The sequence below is a fragment of the Populus trichocarpa genome, chromosome 3 (assembly GCF_000002775.5).
Source record: "Populus trichocarpa isolate Nisqually-1 chromosome 3, P.trichocarpa_v4.1, whole genome shotgun sequence".
Lineage (NCBI taxonomy): Eukaryota > Viridiplantae > Streptophyta > Magnoliopsida > Malpighiales > Salicaceae > Populus > Populus trichocarpa.
Window position 1 is genome coordinate 15700779 of NC_037287.2, and position 19254 is coordinate 15720032.

General features: G+C 35.3%; 3 protein-coding genes across 6 annotated transcripts; all 3 read left to right on the top strand.

The window, feature by feature from the left end:
• The first annotated feature begins 422 nt into the window (after positions 1-422).
• LOC7497851 (UDP-glucose 4-epimerase 2) lies at positions 423-4078 on the top strand. The gene is made up of 9 exons (XM_002303617.4): positions 423-887; positions 1210-1259; positions 1461-1596; positions 1694-1795; positions 1971-2198; positions 2725-2803; positions 2985-3067; positions 3552-3643; positions 3814-4078. The coding sequence occupies exons 1-9, from the start codon at positions 705-707 to the stop codon at positions 3905-3907; spliced, it is 1047 nt and encodes a 348-aa protein (XP_002303653.1). The 5' UTR covers positions 423-704; the 3' UTR covers positions 3908-4078.
• An 869-nt stretch (positions 4079-4947) lies between these two features.
• Positions 4948-11736, top strand: LOC7497852 (dynamin-related protein 5A). Its single transcript, XM_002303618.4, has 16 exons — positions 4948-5319; positions 5413-5476; positions 5578-5685; positions 5832-5933; positions 6138-6188; positions 6503-6564; positions 6821-6911; positions 7040-7104; positions 8159-8353; positions 8472-8591; positions 8728-8798; positions 8918-9143; positions 9835-9885; positions 10722-10950; positions 11116-11255; positions 11377-11736. Exons 1-16 carry the CDS (start codon positions 5191-5193, stop codon positions 11503-11505), a joined length of 1833 nt encoding a protein of 610 aa, XP_002303654.1. The 5' UTR covers positions 4948-5190; the 3' UTR covers positions 11506-11736.
• Positions 11737-14388: 2652 nt separating this feature from the next.
• LOC7497853 (GDSL esterase/lipase At4g10955) lies at positions 14389-16841 on the top strand. 4 transcript variants are annotated; one of them, XM_024596337.2, is made up of 4 exons: positions 14401-14523; positions 15204-15268; positions 15364-15482; positions 15751-16841. In XM_024596337.2, exons 3-4 carry the CDS (start codon positions 15421-15423, stop codon positions 16718-16720), a joined length of 1032 nt encoding a protein of 343 aa, XP_024452105.1. In that variant the 5' UTR covers positions 14401-14523; positions 15204-15268; positions 15364-15420; the 3' UTR covers positions 16721-16841. The 4 variants fall into 4 exon arrangements, with proteins under 4 accessions (XP_002303655.2, XP_024452105.1, XP_024452106.1 ...); XM_002303619.4 differs by lacking the exon at positions 15204-15268 and having other exon boundaries at positions 14389-14523; XM_024596338.2 differs by lacking the exons at positions 14401-14523; positions 15204-15268 and adding an exon at positions 14562-14624.
• The last annotated feature ends 2413 nt before the right edge of the window (positions 16842-19254 follow it).

Here is a 19254-nt window from a genome sequence, read left to right on the forward strand (position 1 = left end):
AATCAAAATATATATAAGCTAATCAAACATTTATAATTAAAAAAACAACCACAAATTAATGAAACAAAAATAAAATAAAAATGACTGGTTACGCAGCACATCACACATGGTTATCACTATTATCCTACACACATGGCTTATTGCATATTAGATTTGTTAATTTTTAATTAATAAAATTTTATGGATGTAATTATAGTATATTTTTAAGTTATTTAAATTGTATATAAATTTTTATTTAAATTATATATTTTAAGATGTTTGAATTTTTATATTGTTTATTTTACTTTTTGCTTTAATTATATTATTTAATTATTTGTTATTTGGCTAAAGTTATTAGTATATAATTAATTAAAAAAATTATTATGATTTTATGATTTTACTATACAAATACTGTATTTCTCGTTTCATATAAAAAAAGACTTTTTTTTACAATACATGATACAATCTAGAACTGAGGAAAGAAGTTCACTACATTCTGCAACAAAAAGATCCCTGTAACAGACAAAACTCCGACCACCACCACGTGGCTGATCACCTCCTCTTCTTTCTCCTTCAAAATTATTTTTCTAAACACGGTAACGTAACCCTCCATAAATACTGCACTTCATTCTCCCTTGCTAACTTCCTCCCTTTATATATATAATAAGCATACAAATCCTCTCCCTCTCTCGTTTTTTCTTCTTTTTCGGGATATTACTGTTTTCATGGCGAAGAGTATCTTGGTTACCGGCGGTGCCGGTTACATAGGGAGCCATACGGTGCTGCAGCTTTTACTTGGCGGTTACAGCATCGTGGTTGTTGATAATCTCGACAACTCCTCTGATATTGCTCTTAAAAGAGTTAAAGAACTCGCCGGTGATTTCGGTAAAAACCTCGTCTTTCACCAGGTTCGTTCCTTCTGTCACCCACTGCTCTTTTTTTTTTATTATTGTTGTTGCTAAAGAATTGGTGGTTTAGATTGAGTATTAATTAGCTAATTACGCGTTTAATTATGATTATCTTTGGTGATTTTGAGTCAATTAGGTTTTGTAAGATTTGATAATAATTTTTGTGGGACATAACGGAAATGTAGACTGTGGCTGGGTGGGCCCACTTATACTTACAACTGGGCACTGTATATATATATATATATATATATATATATATATATATATATATATGATTGTCGACGGATGGTGTGATATTTGAATTTGTATATTAAATTTGCAGGTTGATCTCCGGGATAAGCCAGCACTGGAAAAAATTTTTGCCAGGACAAAGTATGATTAGCCTTTTTATTTAATTGTTTATATGAGATTTTGCAGCTGTGTATTATTTTATTGTGATCACGGATAGTGGAAATAAGTGTCATTTGATATTTTGATTAATGTGTGCTGTTAGATTATAATGTTTAACACTGTTATCGTAGTTGCATTTCTAATTTTCGTTCTCTCAAATTTGGTTGACTGTTTATGCTGCAGATTTGATGCTGTCATTCACTTTGCTGGGCTGAAAGCGGTTGGTGAGAGTGTGCAGAAACCATTGCTTTACTTTAACAACAATCTCATTGGAACAATTACCCTGCTAGAAGTTATGACTTCCCATGGATGCAAGCAGGTAATTTTCTTTAGGTTGATTTGTAGTTATATTTGACATGTTATATAAGGTCAAGGCATGCTTGAATAATCTTTGATTTTTTTTTCTATTTTTTCAGTTGGTGTTTTCATCTTCGGCTACTGTTTATGGTTGCCCAAAGGAGGTTCCATGTACAGAAGAGTTTCCTTTGTCTGCTGCCAGCCCATACGGAAGAACCAAGGTTTGCTTATAATGTTCATTAAATGCATCTAGAATAGATATTTGGAGAGGGAATTGTATATCTTTTGATCTCTTCGGCTCTTACTGAGTTTGCTGCCTTATGGTGTTTAACAAAAATTCAGCATGGATTCTTTATCTTTGAACGTAGCTGTCATCTGACAAGCTTCATCTTTCAGCTCTTCATTGAAGGGATCTGCTGTGATATCCACCGTTCAGACTCTGAATGGAAGATCATTTTGCTTAGATACTTCAATCCAGTTGGTGCACATCCAAGTGGTCATATTGGTGAGGATCCACTTGGAATTCCAAACAATCTCATGCCCTATGTGCAGCAAGTTGCTGTTGGCAGGCGGCCTCATCTAACCGTTTATGGAACTGATTATTCAACTAAAGATGGCACTGGGGTATGTTTTCATTGTCAGCATTCTGCCTTTATTACATTTTTCACATATATGTGCGACTGTTTTGGTGTTTGAAGCACAAACACAATTTCTGTGATTAATTTACACATTCAAAATTCTAAATATTTCAACTTGTCAGGCACGGTTGATTGTCAAGAAACCTTCAAACTCTGTGCAATAATCAGGTTAAGGAGCATTAAAAAAATATTTGAAAATAGGACAGTCTTTTCATTAGTAAATCTGCATACTGGGCTGTGTTCATCTGAATGTTTTGTGTAACTAGGAACCTGGTAATGTAGCTGTTTTTCTCTCTGGCTTCCTCACAATCATGTGGGTTTTGTAAACTGTGTTTTCCACTTTGCATGATGGACCCAGAGTTATTGGTTTGTGGAACCTGTCTTCTTTGGTTCAAGACTATCAAAGGGTGGTTATGAACTTGATCCTCTTTTTGGTACTAGGCTTAGGTGTGCTTCTGCTGCTAACTCTTTCCTTATGTTCAGTCCTCTTGATGGCTTTTATGTCTTTCCAGGTACGTGATTACATTCATGTTGTTGATTTAGCGGATGGGCACATTGCTGCATTGCGTAAGCTCTCTGATGCTAATATAGGTATGAACTTATGCGATTTCCTTTATGGCAACCCAATTTTTTTCTCATATGCATTAACTTGCAAGCTCACAATTTGGTACCTCTTGAATTGTTGTGCATTCAAACTGATTGTTTTCATTGCTTGGAGTTCATCTCATTAAAATCTGATGAAATTGGACCTGATTGGTGCATCTCACAACAGGTTGTGAAGTGTACAACTTGGGAACAGGAAAAGGTACATCCGTTCTGGAGATGGTTGCGGCATTTGAAAAGGCATCTAGAAAGGTACTGAAATTTTTTGGTGTTGCTTGCATATCTTCTTAAAGTTTCTGTATTGCTTTTCACTATTGAGAAACTGTGATCCTGCCATGGAGTTGTTGCTTGTGTCGTTGCATTGAGAAATTTATTGAATAATATGCTTCTTGTAAAGTAAGAAGTAATATGGTGTTTGGTCTTTTGCCCATGACATAACCACTCACATCTAGTTTGCGGGGGTGCCCATGTTTAGAGCTTTGTAAATAGCAGGGAAGAGTATGATGCTTCCAGGTTAGACTTCATCGATGATAGTAGAAGGAAAACAGGAAAACATGAATCAGACAGGAGCCTAAGACGATATCCCTTTCAATTTGCCCCTCCTTGTGTCAAATTAATCTTCAGTAGATATTGAATTTCACTCTGGATGGATGAAACTGGAAATATCTCGAACCATGTTCTTCAAAAAAATTTGCCTGTACTTATTTCTCCTGATAGTTCTTTCTTCTTGTGCCAGAAAATTCCCCTTGTAATGGCCGCTCGGCGACCTGGTGATGCTGAAATTGTGTATGCAGCAACAGAGAAGGCAGAACGTGAATTGAATTGGAAGTAAGTGTGAAGATGCATACCATGTGGCAAAAAGTAATTGAGGGGATGAAATTCTGAAAAATTAAGAATGAGCCATATATCTGGATAATAAAAGCTGCTTTGGCATTGTTATCTATAGTAGATCTTGTCAAGTTTCCTATATTTTCCTCACAGCATGTGTAATCTTGCAGGGCAAAATATGGCATTGATGAGATGTGTAGGGATCAATGGAACTGGGCCGGCAAGAACCCTTATGGCTATGGATCTTCTGACAGCACTAACTAAAGTTCATACCCGTATCTATCACAGACTGATATTATCCTAGAATAAGCTGCCGTGCCATGCTGGGTTGCTTCTGTTTAAAAGGTTCAATTTGTTGTCCCTATTGTGGAATAGGGACAATTTTTGTAAGATAACATATCGATATTCACTCTCTAACGAAGAACCCTTTTCTAATCTGGTGCCCCTTGTTCTCTGTTTCATTTTCGTGTTTGTGGAGGCAACAATTTGTAGTCATACCATCGATAACATTAAGTTTGCTTCAGGATGGTAAATCACAGAAAACCACCAAGTCTGGAACTTTTGTTCATGAAAACAACAGATTTCCTGCTGACCCAAGAGAGGTGACTTTTGTTTGCGGGTTTGTGAGTCTTGGATTTATGCGGTTATCATGAGTGGAAGCTGCAAGGGGAAGGGTGATTGAATCTGCCTGTCCTGTTCTGCACTTAAAATTTTCTGACCACAGGTTCCTGATTTAATTATACAGAGAAATTATTAAATGCTCTCCTCCGTGTTTTAATTTTGGATATCTACCTCTAGTTTTTAATTTTATTTTTATGTGAGAGGAGGAGAAGTATTACGTCCAAAATATCATTAGATATTCTTGAGATGCAACACTTGGCAATCATCTGGCTTCATTTCCTTTTTTAAAAAATAAAATTATTAAAATAAATAATTTAGATTATACTATAAGAAATCTCAGCATCTCGAATCTCATAAACGTCATCGTTGAGGTTCCAAAAGCTTTATTATTAGTGTCCAAAAAAGAAAATGATTCTCGTCATTTAACGAAGGAGGTTCAAATCAAAGATGACGAGAAGAGCTCTTAGATATATCAAATGGAAGTCGTCATTTTCTAACGAGTTTACAAGTAACAGTATGTTGACCTTTAATTTAATCTCAGATCAATACTCATACAATATTGAATGTACATGCTCAAGTCTAAACAAAATGGAAGAATCGAGTCTCCTATGCGTGGCTTGAAAATGAAGAGCTAGCCCGGAATGCTATTCATAAATCCAATTATTTTTTTACCCCCTATGATTGATGCCCCAAAGAAAAAAGTATAAAACGCACCTTTCAAACGAGTGTAAAAAAAAAAGCAGTGAATATTGGTGCATCGAGAATCTCGCAAAATTGTTCGTACGGTAATCTAGCGGTAGTCCAATTCATGTCCTTCCATTTCAAAAGCCACCAAGTAAAAACGCGCTTCTCCTTCTCTTGTCTGCTCACACTGATCGATCTGAATCAGACCCTCACCTCACCTGATCACCCTCTCCGATTCAGTCATGGAGAACTTGATTTCCTTAGTTAATAAAATTCAAAGAGCTTGTACTGCTCTTGGTGACCACGGTGAAGCTACTGCCTTACCTACTCTTTGGGACTCCTTACCCTCCATCGCCGTCGTCGGTGGCCAGGTCCGCCTCCTTATCTCTCTCTCTCTCTCTCTCACTTTAGCAAACTTGTGACCTAGATGTTTTTTGCCTTACAGTTTTTGTTTCTTTTTATAGAGTTCAGGGAAGTCATCGGTGCTGGAGAGTGTAGTAGGGAAAGATTTTTTGCCTCGTGGTTCCGGTAATTGACTTATAATTGTGTCTCTTGTTTTCATTGCCGAATTATTTAGGGTTTTTTCTGCAATTGGAATGAGAAAGTGATGTGATTGTTTGTGCCTGTAGGTATCGTTACACGGCGGCCACTTGTGTTGCAGCTTCATAAGATTGATGAAGGAAGTAGAGAATACGCTGAGTTCCTTCATCTCCCGAGGAAAAGATTTACTGATTTCGGTACATTTCTTTTATCTATCCTGTGTTGTTTATGTATAGATATAGGAAATCTTTGGTGATTATATTGTGTCCGTGGTTGTTGTCATTGCGTTGGTTGGATGGTGGTTGTTTGAATTGTGGTTGTTGATGGTGATTTGTGCGTGTAGCTGCGGTGAGGAGGGAGATTCAAGACGAGACTGATAGAGAGACTGGCCGAACAAAGCAAATTTCTAGTGTTCCAATTCATCTTAGTATTTACTCTCCTAATGGTAAGTCTAGTTTGAGTCTGAAACAGCCTTATCTAAAGTAGCTCATGCTTCTGGTTTGTATCTCACTTATGGAAACAAATTCGTGTTTATGATTTTTTTTTCCTATTTGTATTTAACCACATTTACATACATTTAATCCCCCCCCCCCCCCCCTCTTCTTTTTCATGACTTTTGAATTTGCATGACTCTTTTGGATTTTGGCAGTTGTGAACTTGACATTGATCGATCTTCCTGGGCTTACTAAAGTAGCAGTCGGTGAGTTGCATTTGTGCTTCTACTCTTGGCTTCCCAGTTATCTGCATGCTTTCTTCTTCTTCACTATTCTTCAGGTTACTTACAAGCTGAAGGAAAATGAACGGAATATGGATTTTAAACCTTTGACCCTAAATATTTTTGCTCATATCTACTCAACTTTCGTTTACACAACATTCTGGTTACTTTAAGAAATTCTGAGAATCAACTAGCATAAAGTTAAGAAAAAAAAATATCTGCTATTTTCCACCCTCTCTACCTCATCATTATCAGGTTATATTATAAACAGTTTATCCAATATGTATTTTCAAATGCAGAGGGTCAACCAGACAGTATTGTGCAAGATATTGAAAACATGGTTCGCTCTTATATCGAGAAGGTAATGCACATTTCATTCCTCTTTACTTCTTCTATCCTGTGGGAATACCTTTGTAAATTGGATTTCTTCACTCTCGTAGATGCAAGTTTTTCATGAAAACACTTGGAAGCTTAGCAAGCAAATGATTCTTAGAAAATTTGTATAATCATGTTTTTTTATATTCTACCATTTTTCTTATGCCATAGTATTCTTTCATATTTTGATCTGATGAAACTTCACAAAGTTAAGCTATTTTGTTTGCTAAAATTTAATGCAGCCCAACTGTATAATTTTAGCCATTTCACCCGCCAATCAAGATCTTGCCACCTCTGATGCTATTAAAATCTCTCGTGAAGTGGACCCAACAGGTACTCTTGTGCAATATTTTTACTTAAAAATCAAAATATCAAAATCTATGTTTATATCATTGATTGCACAAACATTCATTCATATAACTCCTTAGATGTTCTGGTTCTTACATTGTTCTGTTTTTCAGGAGAGAGGACCTTGGGAGTCTTGACAAAGATCGATCTTATGGATAAGGGCACTGATGCAGCTGATGTAAGTTGGATTAGTTTCTTGTTTTGATTGTATAGACACAATGATGCTCCTTATATGCATCTTGGTATGTTTTTAAGCCCTGTAGATGCTGAGAATTCATTAGTATCTGGCTAGAAAATGTTTGCAAGCACAATTTTACACGAGTAACAATAGATCTCATGTTCAAGAGCCTTAAATCATATGATGAGCACTTTCCTCTCTTCACCTCTTTGTCCTTATCTCATGGGAATTATAATTCCTTCTCGGTTTTAGTTGTGAAGTGCTTTATATGAAGAGAGAAGCACTTCTCTCAGTGGATGACATACTTCTATATATTTGGGTACTCTGATTTTGTATGCTTTTTGCTGGGTCGTGGATCGGTAAATTTTGGAAATTCATGGTCGCTTTATACTTGGGGATTTATAAGGGGAATTACAGTTGAGGTTCTTTTTCGGAACTGTTTAGTTGGAAAGAAATTAAGATGTATGATTCAGGTTTTCTAGGGCATCAAGTCAACATTTAACTATCAGATTTGAAGTTGAATTTTCATGTTTCATTTAAGGGAAGTAAGTATAAGGTTTTGAATGCTGCAACTGATGGCAACTGCCAGCATGCTGTGAGGTTAACCTGGGTTCTGTAGCTGCAGTGCTTGGAGAATGAAGGAAGATACTAGATATGCTTGTCTTCAAACCCTAACCAAATACTCTAATCTGTCATTGAAAATTTATGAAACTAGACTAAATATTAAAAGGATATATAATAGCCCTGTCTTTTAAAAATAATCTCGGCACTTTTAGAAATCCTAAAAAGTAAAAAACCAATCTTATCCTAAACTACCGGCTATAAAATTTGGTAAGCATTGTGGTTACTGTGGATTACACGAGTCCTGCATAATAGAAGCTCTAAAGTTCAAAATTGTCAAAATCTCTTATATGTGGCTGTGGTATCCACTAATTTCCTGCTTGATGTTGCTTTTACATGTTTTTGCAATTTAGTTGCATCCTTGTTTTTCTATTAGAGATGTCACATGCCTTCAGCACTATCACAATCATGAGCTACTTTTTTGCCTTGTTAGATATTGGAAGGAAAATCTTATCGCCTAAAATTTCCATGGGTCGGTGTGGTGAATCGCTCACAAGCAGATATTAACAAGAATGTCGACATGATTGCTGCTCGGCATAGAGAGCGCGAGTATTTTGCCAGCACCCCAGAATACAAGCACCTTGCCCACAGAATGGGTTCAGAGCATCTAGCAAAGATGCTGTCAAATGTGGGTGATAAGCTTTATGTCTTTTCTCTTTTACTTTAGATATGTCCAAGTCTCATACATTTCAAAAAGCTTTGTAGTGTTATTGGAATAACCTAAATATTAATGATTAATACTGCAGCATTTGGAAGTTGTAATCAAGTCCAAAATCCCAGGCATTCAGTCCCTTGTCAACAAAACAATTGCAGAACTTGAATCTGAATTGAGTCGTCTTGGAAAACCTATTGCTGCAGATGCTGGAGTGAGTGTGTTATTTAACTTTACATATTTTAACCACCTATAGGTATTTTAAGCTCAAGAAGAGTGAATATCCCTCCCTCCCTCTTTCCCTTCTGTGCATGTATGTGGATTACTAATTATCGTTGCTTGATGTGCAGGGAAAGATGTACTCAATCATGGAGATTTGCCGCCTTTTTGATCAAATATACAAAGAGCATCTTGATGGCGTGTATGTATCATCCTTCATTTTTTTCTTGCCTCTGACCAGCTTGATTTTGTGCTACATTTAATATTCTGTACTTATCTCTTCAAGAAATTTAATTTGAAAGGTTAAATTGTTGTTTGCAGCCGATCTGGTGGTGATAAAATTTACAATGTTTTCGATAACCAGCTTCCTGCTGCTCTAAAAAGGCTACAGTTTGACAAGCAACTTTCAATGGAAAACATTCGGAAATTGATCACTGAAGCTGATGGGTATCAACCTCACTTGATAGCTCCTGAACAAGGATATCGTCGTCTCATTGAATCTTCTGTAGTTTCTATCCGAGGTCCTGCTGAGGCAGCTGTTGATGCGGTATGCATGATATTCCAAAAATTATTGATCATTCCCTTGGCATGATTGAAGTTACATTTCTTACTTCTGCTGCATTCTATTTCATCTGTGCTTTGGTTGAATTGACGTTGCACAGTCAACTTAGCTGCCATATGATTCCCCAAAACTCAACAGTTCATGATTTCGCATGAGACTGTAGTGGAAGAAACAGTTTAAACATACTCAATTGTAATCATGGATATTACCAGCTCAAATGATCTAAATATCCGCTTCAGAATGTGGTTCTGTAAGTGGATTTTTTTTGGCCCTAGGAATTGGTTCACATGTGAAATTGGGATTCCAATATTCAGAAAACACTTCTCTCCATAATAAACTGGTTGCCCAGTCCATATGTTTACTATATCAGCCTCCTGGATTCCCTCTTCTTACCAGGCTGGGATGCAAAAGGTAAGGAGGAGGAGGGGGAGCATAGTTGAGAGGGAGCGAAGCTGCATGTGGCTTCCACCTAGGGCAGGTCCTCTCTTCTCAGAGAGAGGATGGGAAGAGGGTCCCACATGATTTTGGAGGGAAAAAATATAGATGGAGAAAGTTAGTTCTCTCTGCAGGAGTCATTGCTTTTTCTTTTTCATTTTTTCTCTTCTATGTGCAGTTTCAGAATCTCGGTGCACTGCATGGTTCTCAGATAGCTGATACATGTTTGTTTATAATCCAGGTTCATGCCCTTCTAAAGGAGCTGGTTCACAAGGCTATCAGTGAGACTATAGTAAGTTTCTTTCATTTCCAAGTCTAATTGCTTCTATTATGCCCTTGTTTTTGGTGCACTTTGTTAGCAAGGCTTAAAGAGGTTCTTAATTTGTTATATTTATGTGAAAAGGGGGCTTATATTCCCTGAATCGACTTTGGTATGGTTCTGCGCATGGTTAAGTACAATGACAGTTTCCCCTTTTCTTTTAAATGCTTTTGTTATGTAAGCAGCCAAATACATGGTGGCATACTAGAAGTTGAATTGCCTTTTGGTATCAGTATTAAGCATTATATAGTCAGTCAAAATGAGGCATTACATTTTAGGAAAATGGAAAAGAATGCAGCTTTGAACTCAGTCTGGTCATGTGTGAGAATGCTGCACCTACTAGTATTTTAAAAGGTGAGAGAAAGGGAAGGAAAGGAGAGAAGACTTGAGGACCTGACATGGTGTTTTACAAGCAATGAACAAAATATTGACCAATACCTTGGAATGCATGGATGAAAGTTCCTGCTACTCTCAGCTTGCAACACCTAATAGAGGTCGAGCAAAAGTCAACCTTTTCCATTATTTTAAAACATCTACTATTTATCATGGATGTGTTCTGATAATGTCATCTGAAGGCATTTTTTGAGAATCAGTCTCATTTGTTGTAGGCATTTGATTCAAGCCATTCAAAAATTTTAAATATTATGTTGCATGAAGAAGATTGAGTCAAACTCAGTTATCTTCCTTGTGTTTTATCCATTTTCTGGAGTATTTTGATTACATTGGACCTGTTTTTTCATCATACTTCATTTGTCCTCTGCAGTTAATTTTTCAGCCTGTTGGATGATACCACTTTTGATGTTTCTCAGGAATTGAAGCAGTATCCTGCTCTTAGAGTAGAGGTCAGTGATGCTGCTATTGAGTCACTTGAGAGAATGAAGCAAGCAAGCAAGAAAGCAACACTTCAGCTAGTCGATATGGAGTGTAGCTACCTGACAGTGGACTTTTTTCGGAAACTTCCTCAGGATGTTGACAAGGGTGGAAACCCTACACATTCCATATTTGATAGATATAATGATTCATATCTTAGGCGAATTGGTAAGTTTAATGAATTCAACTACTTTCTTATATTGATGATATGTACATCCTCAGCTATTTAGCTATTTTCATGTTATATATATATTTTTTTAAATGTGGGTTATGGTATCAATTCTGCATGATTCACTACTGATCTTAGGATTTCTCCTGGCAATATGTGAACAGGATCTACTGTTTTGTCTTATGTCAATATGGTCTGTGCTAGTCTACGTAACTCTATTCCAAAGTCCATTGTTTATTGCCAAGTGCGTGAGGCGAAACGAAGCCTGCTCGACCATTTCTTCACGGAGTTGGGTAAACTGGAGGTCAGAATGAAAATCATTATTTAACTGTTATCTATATGCATTCCTGGTCAAATTTGATGCCAATGTCGATTTTAGATGATTCCATGATGAATGGAATTGACTATGGAATTAATCCTTGCAGCAAAAGCAATTGTCATCATTATTGAACGAGGATCCAGCAGTCATGGAGCGCCGTACTGCCCTTGCAAAGAGACTTGAGCTATATAGGAGTGCACAAGCAGAAATTGATGCAGTTGCTTGGTCTAAGTAGATATGCAGCATTTGAATCATCCATCTCCTGTGCGTGAATTTGGCTTTAATTGTAGCTGTGTCATTCTTTCATTTATGGCATGGGTAGCAGAAAAAAGGGGAGCAATATTTTTGTTCGATTCCACACGCTATAAAAGTATATAACAAAAAGACCACTGTAGTCGTATATCATAGGTGACAATTTGTTGCTTCTGCCTTCACCGTTTATATGAATATAGTATGTGCTGGTTTACATTGCTGTGCTAAGCTAACCTAAAAATGTTCAATCCATTAAGAATTATTAGACATTGTTAATAAGTCTAAGTCTAATGGACTAACCCTGAAATATCTTGATGTAATTGACTTTTTGTTTAACCCTGTTTAAAATTAAATTATATGAGTTATCTTAATGTAATTTAATTGATTTAGTTGATTTAAAGATAACTTGAATAATTATAAAAAATATAGTTTGATTTTAAAAAAATAAGTAGATAATATATTGTATTGACTTGGGTTTCGTGAGTTAGATATAGTAAATCAAAACAATATATAAAATTAAGTAAATAAAATAAAATAAAAGGAAGGAAAAGGCATAAAAAAAGCGTTACCCTCTTCACCGTTTACATGAAAAATAAAGGAGGTAAGAGTTTACACCTAAAAATTTGAAGTATTGCAGGCCAGATGCAGATGATATTTAGCCTTTGAGCTACCAAAAGGTTTTGATACGTTTAAACTTCCATGAACTACTCCAATAGGCTCGTGATCTAATGGGATCGTTCTCCTTGTGGAAGGGACTTGGGATCCCGGTTTCTAGCATAGGGGTTTGAAGGGGTGGTTATGTTATTTTTATTGATTAGTAATCGGTATTCATCTCCTTCCTCGAATCAAAGAAACCTGAAGAAAAGTTCATTCAGGATTCAATTTCAATCCCTCCGCTTTCTTTTCTTTAAAACCTGCGCTTTTTTGCCATGTAGGAGAGAGAGAAAGGGATGTAGATGACATGGCAGGTGGTCATTATTCATTTGAAATTGATTCTTCTTCGTATCTTATGTTGGAGATTTTTGTAACCTGGTCAGGAAATATTTAAGAATGTAACATAGTTTCACTTGTTACAGTTGTTATTTACAACTAGCGTCTTGCAATCTCTTTTCACAATTATCAACATCTCCTTGTCAATGACATTTGAGTGGGTCTGACGACGACAACGCAAAACAAGTGGATTTTGATATATGCCTGGCTTTTTTAATTTTGAGATCTTCCATGTGATATCCTCCATGCAAATACTATCTGCATCTTATTTCCTGAATGTTTTAAAGTAAACATAAATTTTAGTTGAATTATGAAACTTATATTGCGATAAATTCTTGATGTATCAACATTTAATCATAGTAATATATTAAAACTTGTTTTTGAATTTTTATCCAACCTCCAATTCATCAACTGATAAACTTAAATCACTACGACTATTAATCCAGTTATTGCATCGGTCATGCCCACTCATAATGTCAAATTCAGGAGCAGGAGGTGTTGTATATTAATTTATAAGCTCAACTAACTCAACATTCTCATCTTCCCTGTATTACCCATTTTCCTCCTCTTTCTTAACTCTATCAATGTGACAATCATCTTCTTCATCATTTGATTCAGATTCTTCATGGCAATATGAAACAGATGTCATACCTAATTGAAGTTTCATATTAATAATTTTTTATATTGATGTTTGTCTGTTTTCATTACCACCTAACCTAGATGAATCAACTATTTGTGATGTCTATGTGGTCCTCCAAATATTATTTGGAACTCGGGTCAACTCCACACTAAAAAAGTTTTTTTTATCTAAGTCTATTATTGAAGTAGAACTCTAGTATATTAATCTTATTAATGCACACAAACCCAAGCATTAAATTCACAATTTTGTTATTACAAGTGGATACACCGACATAACGAGCTTACTAACTCTAGTTTGCAACATTCTTAAAGTAATTTCAACTTCTATTTAAAGCATATTTCAGCTAAGTCGATCACATAAAATCCTAGATAGCTCGTTAAGAGACATCTAATATCGCATTTGGGAACTCATTACTTTTTCTATTATAAATGATATCATTATCATTATTGATAATGATACCACCACATAAGCATAGCATTTCAATATTGCTAGATATTGTGTCAAACAACACAACAAAACACAAGTCTAATTTATCAATATCATGAGTTAATCAAGGTACATAGTTTATCAACAAAACTATAACGGTAACATAATTGATGAAAATCAAAATTCATAAATTTTCAACCAGATTCATTATTTCATAGCTAATTTACATATTTGATATCTAATTTGAAAAAAAAATCCTTAATTTAACCTAAAAACCTAACTCTAACCCTAAATCACAATCAACAACAACCTAAATTATTTATTATCTTAAAAGAATAAAATAATTAACAACTCAAATCAATGTTTTTTTTTTATCTAATTAACCTAATCTAAACTTTTTTTCTCTAAAAATCTCTAATTCTAAATCCTAACATCTTTAAAATCAGCAATTAATATAAATTATATCAAATTAATAGAGAAAAGGTTGAATACACCTCTAATTGTTGAATGCGGGCGGTGCCGGCTGAAACTTTGATGAATGACCCGCAGATGGAGAGAGAGGGAGAAATTGAAGTAGTGGTGGAAAGAGAGGGAGTGATCTTGCGGTGGATTTGAGTGTGTTTCGTAGTGAGAAGAAAGAAAGAGTTGTTGCAGGCAAAGGGAGTGGAGGAGGGTGTGACTGCAGGGAGAAAAGAAATAATGGGAGACCAAAAAACTCTCTGTGGTGCCATGCTACCTTTAATTGAAACAACGTCGTTTAGAATCCCTTTCTTAACCCTTAAAAACTCACACAACACGTCATCATTATTCATTAAACAGAGTCTGTGCTCTGTTGTGCCACTGCCAACAACCGCTATTAAGACACACCATCTCCCACCTTAAAAACTTTAAAAGAAAGAAAAGTAAACGTATCATCAGATCTGCTCTTCCTTTGAATTAATCCAGGTATTGTATCTCTCTCTTATAGCATCTCTTAATTCGCATTTTGATTTTTTACGAAGATTGAAGATGGAAATCTTTGGGTGCCCATCATAATTCCTTAGAACGTTAGCATCTTCTTCGTTCTTATTTTGCTATGTTAGAAATCATGTGATGATGGGTTGTTAGAAATGCTATTTATATTGTAAAATGCATTGTTGAAGTTTTCTCTGAAAGAAATTACTTTGGCAGGGACTGTCGTGGGTACAGGGGATATTATATAGTTTTTTATTTTAATTTGGTTTCTGTATTTTTTTTTTTAAGTTTGCTTCTTTTTTTTTTAATGAAAAGCATTTTGTTCTGTACTTTGGTTCAGAGGGGGATTCTAAGTTTAATTCCAGTTGTTCTTTTTTTATGAATCTGGCTCAAGGGTCATTGTCAAAGTTGTGCTTGTTTGCTGGTGGAGATGAAGATTGTGAGCCTAACTTATGTTTTTTAAAAGATTTTTAATGGAAGAAAATTTGTGAACTTGTAAATTATGAATTCTGTTTTGATGGGAGGTATTTGTGTTTTGTGGGAACTGCAAAAGTATTATGAATGGGGAAACTTTCGTATGGGAGGGTTTATGTATCTTTCAAATGGATTTATTACTTTGTATAAGTTTAACTTATTGGAGAATGTTCTTCTTGGATGGCTTTTTTGAACAGCTTCATCAACTTTGAAATATTGCATGTTCAACACTTAGTTTGTTCCAGTAAAAACTTGCCGTCAGGTTAACTTCGTTGTTATTTTTCTTGTGAAAGAACCCGACGGCATGTGATCTATGTATCCGGTAACCACTCACTGTTTTTTATCTGAGCAATGCAGTGGCGTCTTGGTGGATATCAAGAAGCAGCAGCAGCAGCAACATCTACATTTGGTATTATGGCCTCTGAGAGGGAAGAGTTTAGCCTCTCAGGACCCTTACATCTAACTGTTGTTGACTGGTAAGCTCTTTGATGCTCTGGTATAATTCTCCTGTTGTATTTACCAACTCATGTGCATAAACAACATCACATAATTTTGGGGCCAGTACAATTTTGGGAATGTGATGCAGCGGCCATATTCTACTTGTACTTTGTGATGGTCTGCTATTTTGATTAATCTTTGCTGATGAAATAGCTGTAATGCTAAGCGACATAGTGATTAGGTAAAATAGCATATTTTTAGTACCAAGATCATGTGGGAAACAATGTTATTTGTGATCTTGTGCAGGAAAAATGCACATCATCGAAGATCTGTTGCTGCCAGTTTGGTTCAGGGTGTCCGCATTCTAGAGCGGGACCGCCAGGTAAAACGTCAAGGTTCCCAAGCTCTTGCTCCTCCATGGTGGGAATTTTTTCACTTCCAGTTGATTCGTCAACTTGTGGATGATGTGGATTCCTCCATTTTTGGTGCCATTTATGAATTCAAGCCTCCAGAATCTCATTATCACAATTCAGTAGATGAAAGCCCTCGTTATGTAATTGCCTTCCGTGGCACCATAACCAAGCCAGGGTCTGTGTCACGGGACCTTGAGTTGGACGTCTGCATTATCAGAAACGGACTCCATGAGACATCTCGGTTTGAGACTGCTATCCAGGCAGTCCGAAATGTGGTTGCTACAGTAGGCAAATCAAATGTCTGGTTAGCAGGCCATTCCCTGGGAGCAGCAATGGCATTGCTTGCTGGAAAGACCATGGCCAAGACAGGCATCTTTCTTCAAGCATTTCTCTTTAATTCACCATTTATCTCTGCCCCACTTGAAAGGATAAAAAATAAGCGAGTGAAACATGGACTCCGGATTGCAAGTAGTGTGATAACAGCAGGACTTGCTCTTGCTACAAAGAAGAGCTATCAGAATAGTCGATCTGTTGACCCATTTGCTACTCTTTCTGCTTGGGTCCCTTTTCTATTTGTCAATCCAGGTGATCACTTTTGCTCAGAATATATTGGGTATTTTGAGCACAGGAAGAAGATGGATGATATTGGAATTGGAGCTATTGAGAGATTAGCAACCCAGAATTCACTCGGCGGTCTTCTCATGAGTGCAACGGGTAGGGAGTCAGAACCACTCCATCTCATCCCTTCAGCAAATGTAATCGTAAATTTAACTCCTTGTCAGGATTTTAGAGAAGCCCATGGAATTCACCAGTGGTGGAGACCTGATTTGCACATAAAATCCAAGCTCTACAACTACAAATAGTTTGGTTGAATCTGTGTATGGATGGTGTCTCTTATCTTGTAATTGTTCGTGTTGTTGGAGGAAGGATTATTAAAAATCGGTTCATCACCTTAACTATTTCAAGCTGATTTTTATTGCTGAATTATTTTGTCAAACTGTATCCCTAGATCTTGTTTAATATTGCATCTTACTGTAGTGGTAACCACTAACCTGGTCTTAAGGCTTGGGTTTCAGAAACCAGCCGTTTGACAGTCACTTCCTAATGCTCAACAACTAGGGTTGGAACTTCCAGCAGTCATGAATTCGTCTAGAGGTTAGCAAGCAAGGCTGCTTGAAAATTTATAGCTGGAAGACCATTTTAAGCATGCATAATATCATGTAAACATTTCCGGTTTTAAAAACATAACCCAGCAGATCTGTTCACATTTTAGATCACCACACCGAGTGATCTTTAGTTCTTCACCAAATGTTACGATAAATGACTTAGAAGTTTTGGTGATTGTTTGGAAGAAGGTAATTTTTTTTTTTTAATATTTTTTTTTAATATTTTTTTATTTAAAAATATATTAAAATAAGGTGATGATATATGGAATATGGAGCCTGCTGCCTCCACAACAGTACAAGTCAAAAAAGCAAGGGATCCAATCCCAAGAAAGTGGAGCATGCATTATGGACAAGATCTGCAGTCGCCAACCCCACAATCCCCTTACTGCACTCACTTTGTTAACTCTAAATCTTTAGCAAATATTACCATTTACCGCCTCTGCTGCATGTAATAACCAGTTCCTGTACTAAGATTCTTTTAAACCAAAAATCACAGGCCACCACCAAATCAGACCCCACCTGGTTAAATCAGCCCACTCTCCAAGACTCCAACGTGACAAAATGACATTGTCAAGTGTCGACCTTTTCATGTTACTCCTCCATTCCCATTTACCGATTTACGATTATTTTTTATTTAGCACGGTACTTTACAACTTTTGACAGAATTATATCATTTAAAAATTTTCTTCATAAAATAATATATTTTTATTTTGTAACTCTTTTAAAATATAATATTTACTAAATATTGTTATTTCAGATATAATGAGATAGTTAACACCCTTTAAAAAAACAATAATTAAACATGTGACATTTTAAAAATACAATAACTTAATATGTTGTGCTTTAAAAGCACGATATGGAAAATCTAAACCCTTCTCAAATCAAAAATCACAAACAAACATAACTTTCTTTCTCCAAAAACCAACATTCATAATCTTTCTCTCTAAAAAACTCATCAATCACTTTTTTTTCTCTTGAAACATCCAAAAATTGAACTCTTCTTAATCTACAAGTATCATAGGTCGTTTTTCTCTTCAAAATCCATCGTTGTCGCCTCTATCATCATCGCCCTAGCCTTTTTTGTAGTTCTATAAGTAAGGTGAACATATTATATTGTTATGAATTTGTGCTTGACTTTGTTAAATTGAAATCATTGTTTAGGATTTAGGTTAAGTTTAGGGTTTGTTGAATTAATGATAAATTAATTATGACTACCATTAATTAGGGTTGACTTGATATGATTGAACATGAAAATAAATTAAATAAATTATTTTAATTAATTATATGTTGCGTCAAATTTTGCATAAGTTGTCGAATTATAAATTTTGTGTGGATTGTTCGAATCTGCCGATAATATTATCAACTACGCTTAATGATTTTCATGAAATAGAGCATGAATATAATAGAATTATGATGAATTACACGTTGCATTGAATTGTGGATAAGTTGCCAAATTTGATATTTTCTTTAAATTGCTTTAATTTACTATGAATTTGGGTTTGATTTATTGCAATTAGCATGAAAAATATCAATTAGATTTGATATCATAAATTGTGTTTAATTTTTGTCAATTATGCTTTTTGCATTACATTTTATGAATTTAATTGAATTTCCTATAAATTTTAACAATCATGGCTTGGGTAATGCAATTCAGTTAAAATTGCGTCTAATAAATAAGAACCCAGTTTGTTTATTTTTTTTACAAAATATCTTATAATATATTTATGTTATGTCATTAGATGACACTATTATTCCTAGTATGAACAGTAATATAACATACATTGACAGAAGTAGTTTGTTGTTTTGATGATAATTTAGGCATATCATATGTGGAAATCAAATAATCTATTTGTCATGGACTTAGGTAAAATTATAATAATATTGATGTTGAAATAACTTGGAGGTATCAAATTGGTAAACATCAGTATTATCTTGTACCGATTGTATGTGATAATAATTTTAAGACACTAATTGATTTTTTTATCCAAAGTAGACTGAACATAATGATATTGTATATGAGTAGTCGATCAAAATCTTTGTGTATCACAACTTTTGCTAGTCCTTCAAAGTCAGTTAGCAGATGAAAAAACAATTTAGTGTTGGATGATTTACTAATGAGAATTAATGATACTATGTTTGACAATTTACTTGTTAATCAATATAGATTTGACTATTTTGAGTTTAGTGATAATGAAAATGATGAAATATTAGACCCGAATGTAACTAGATAT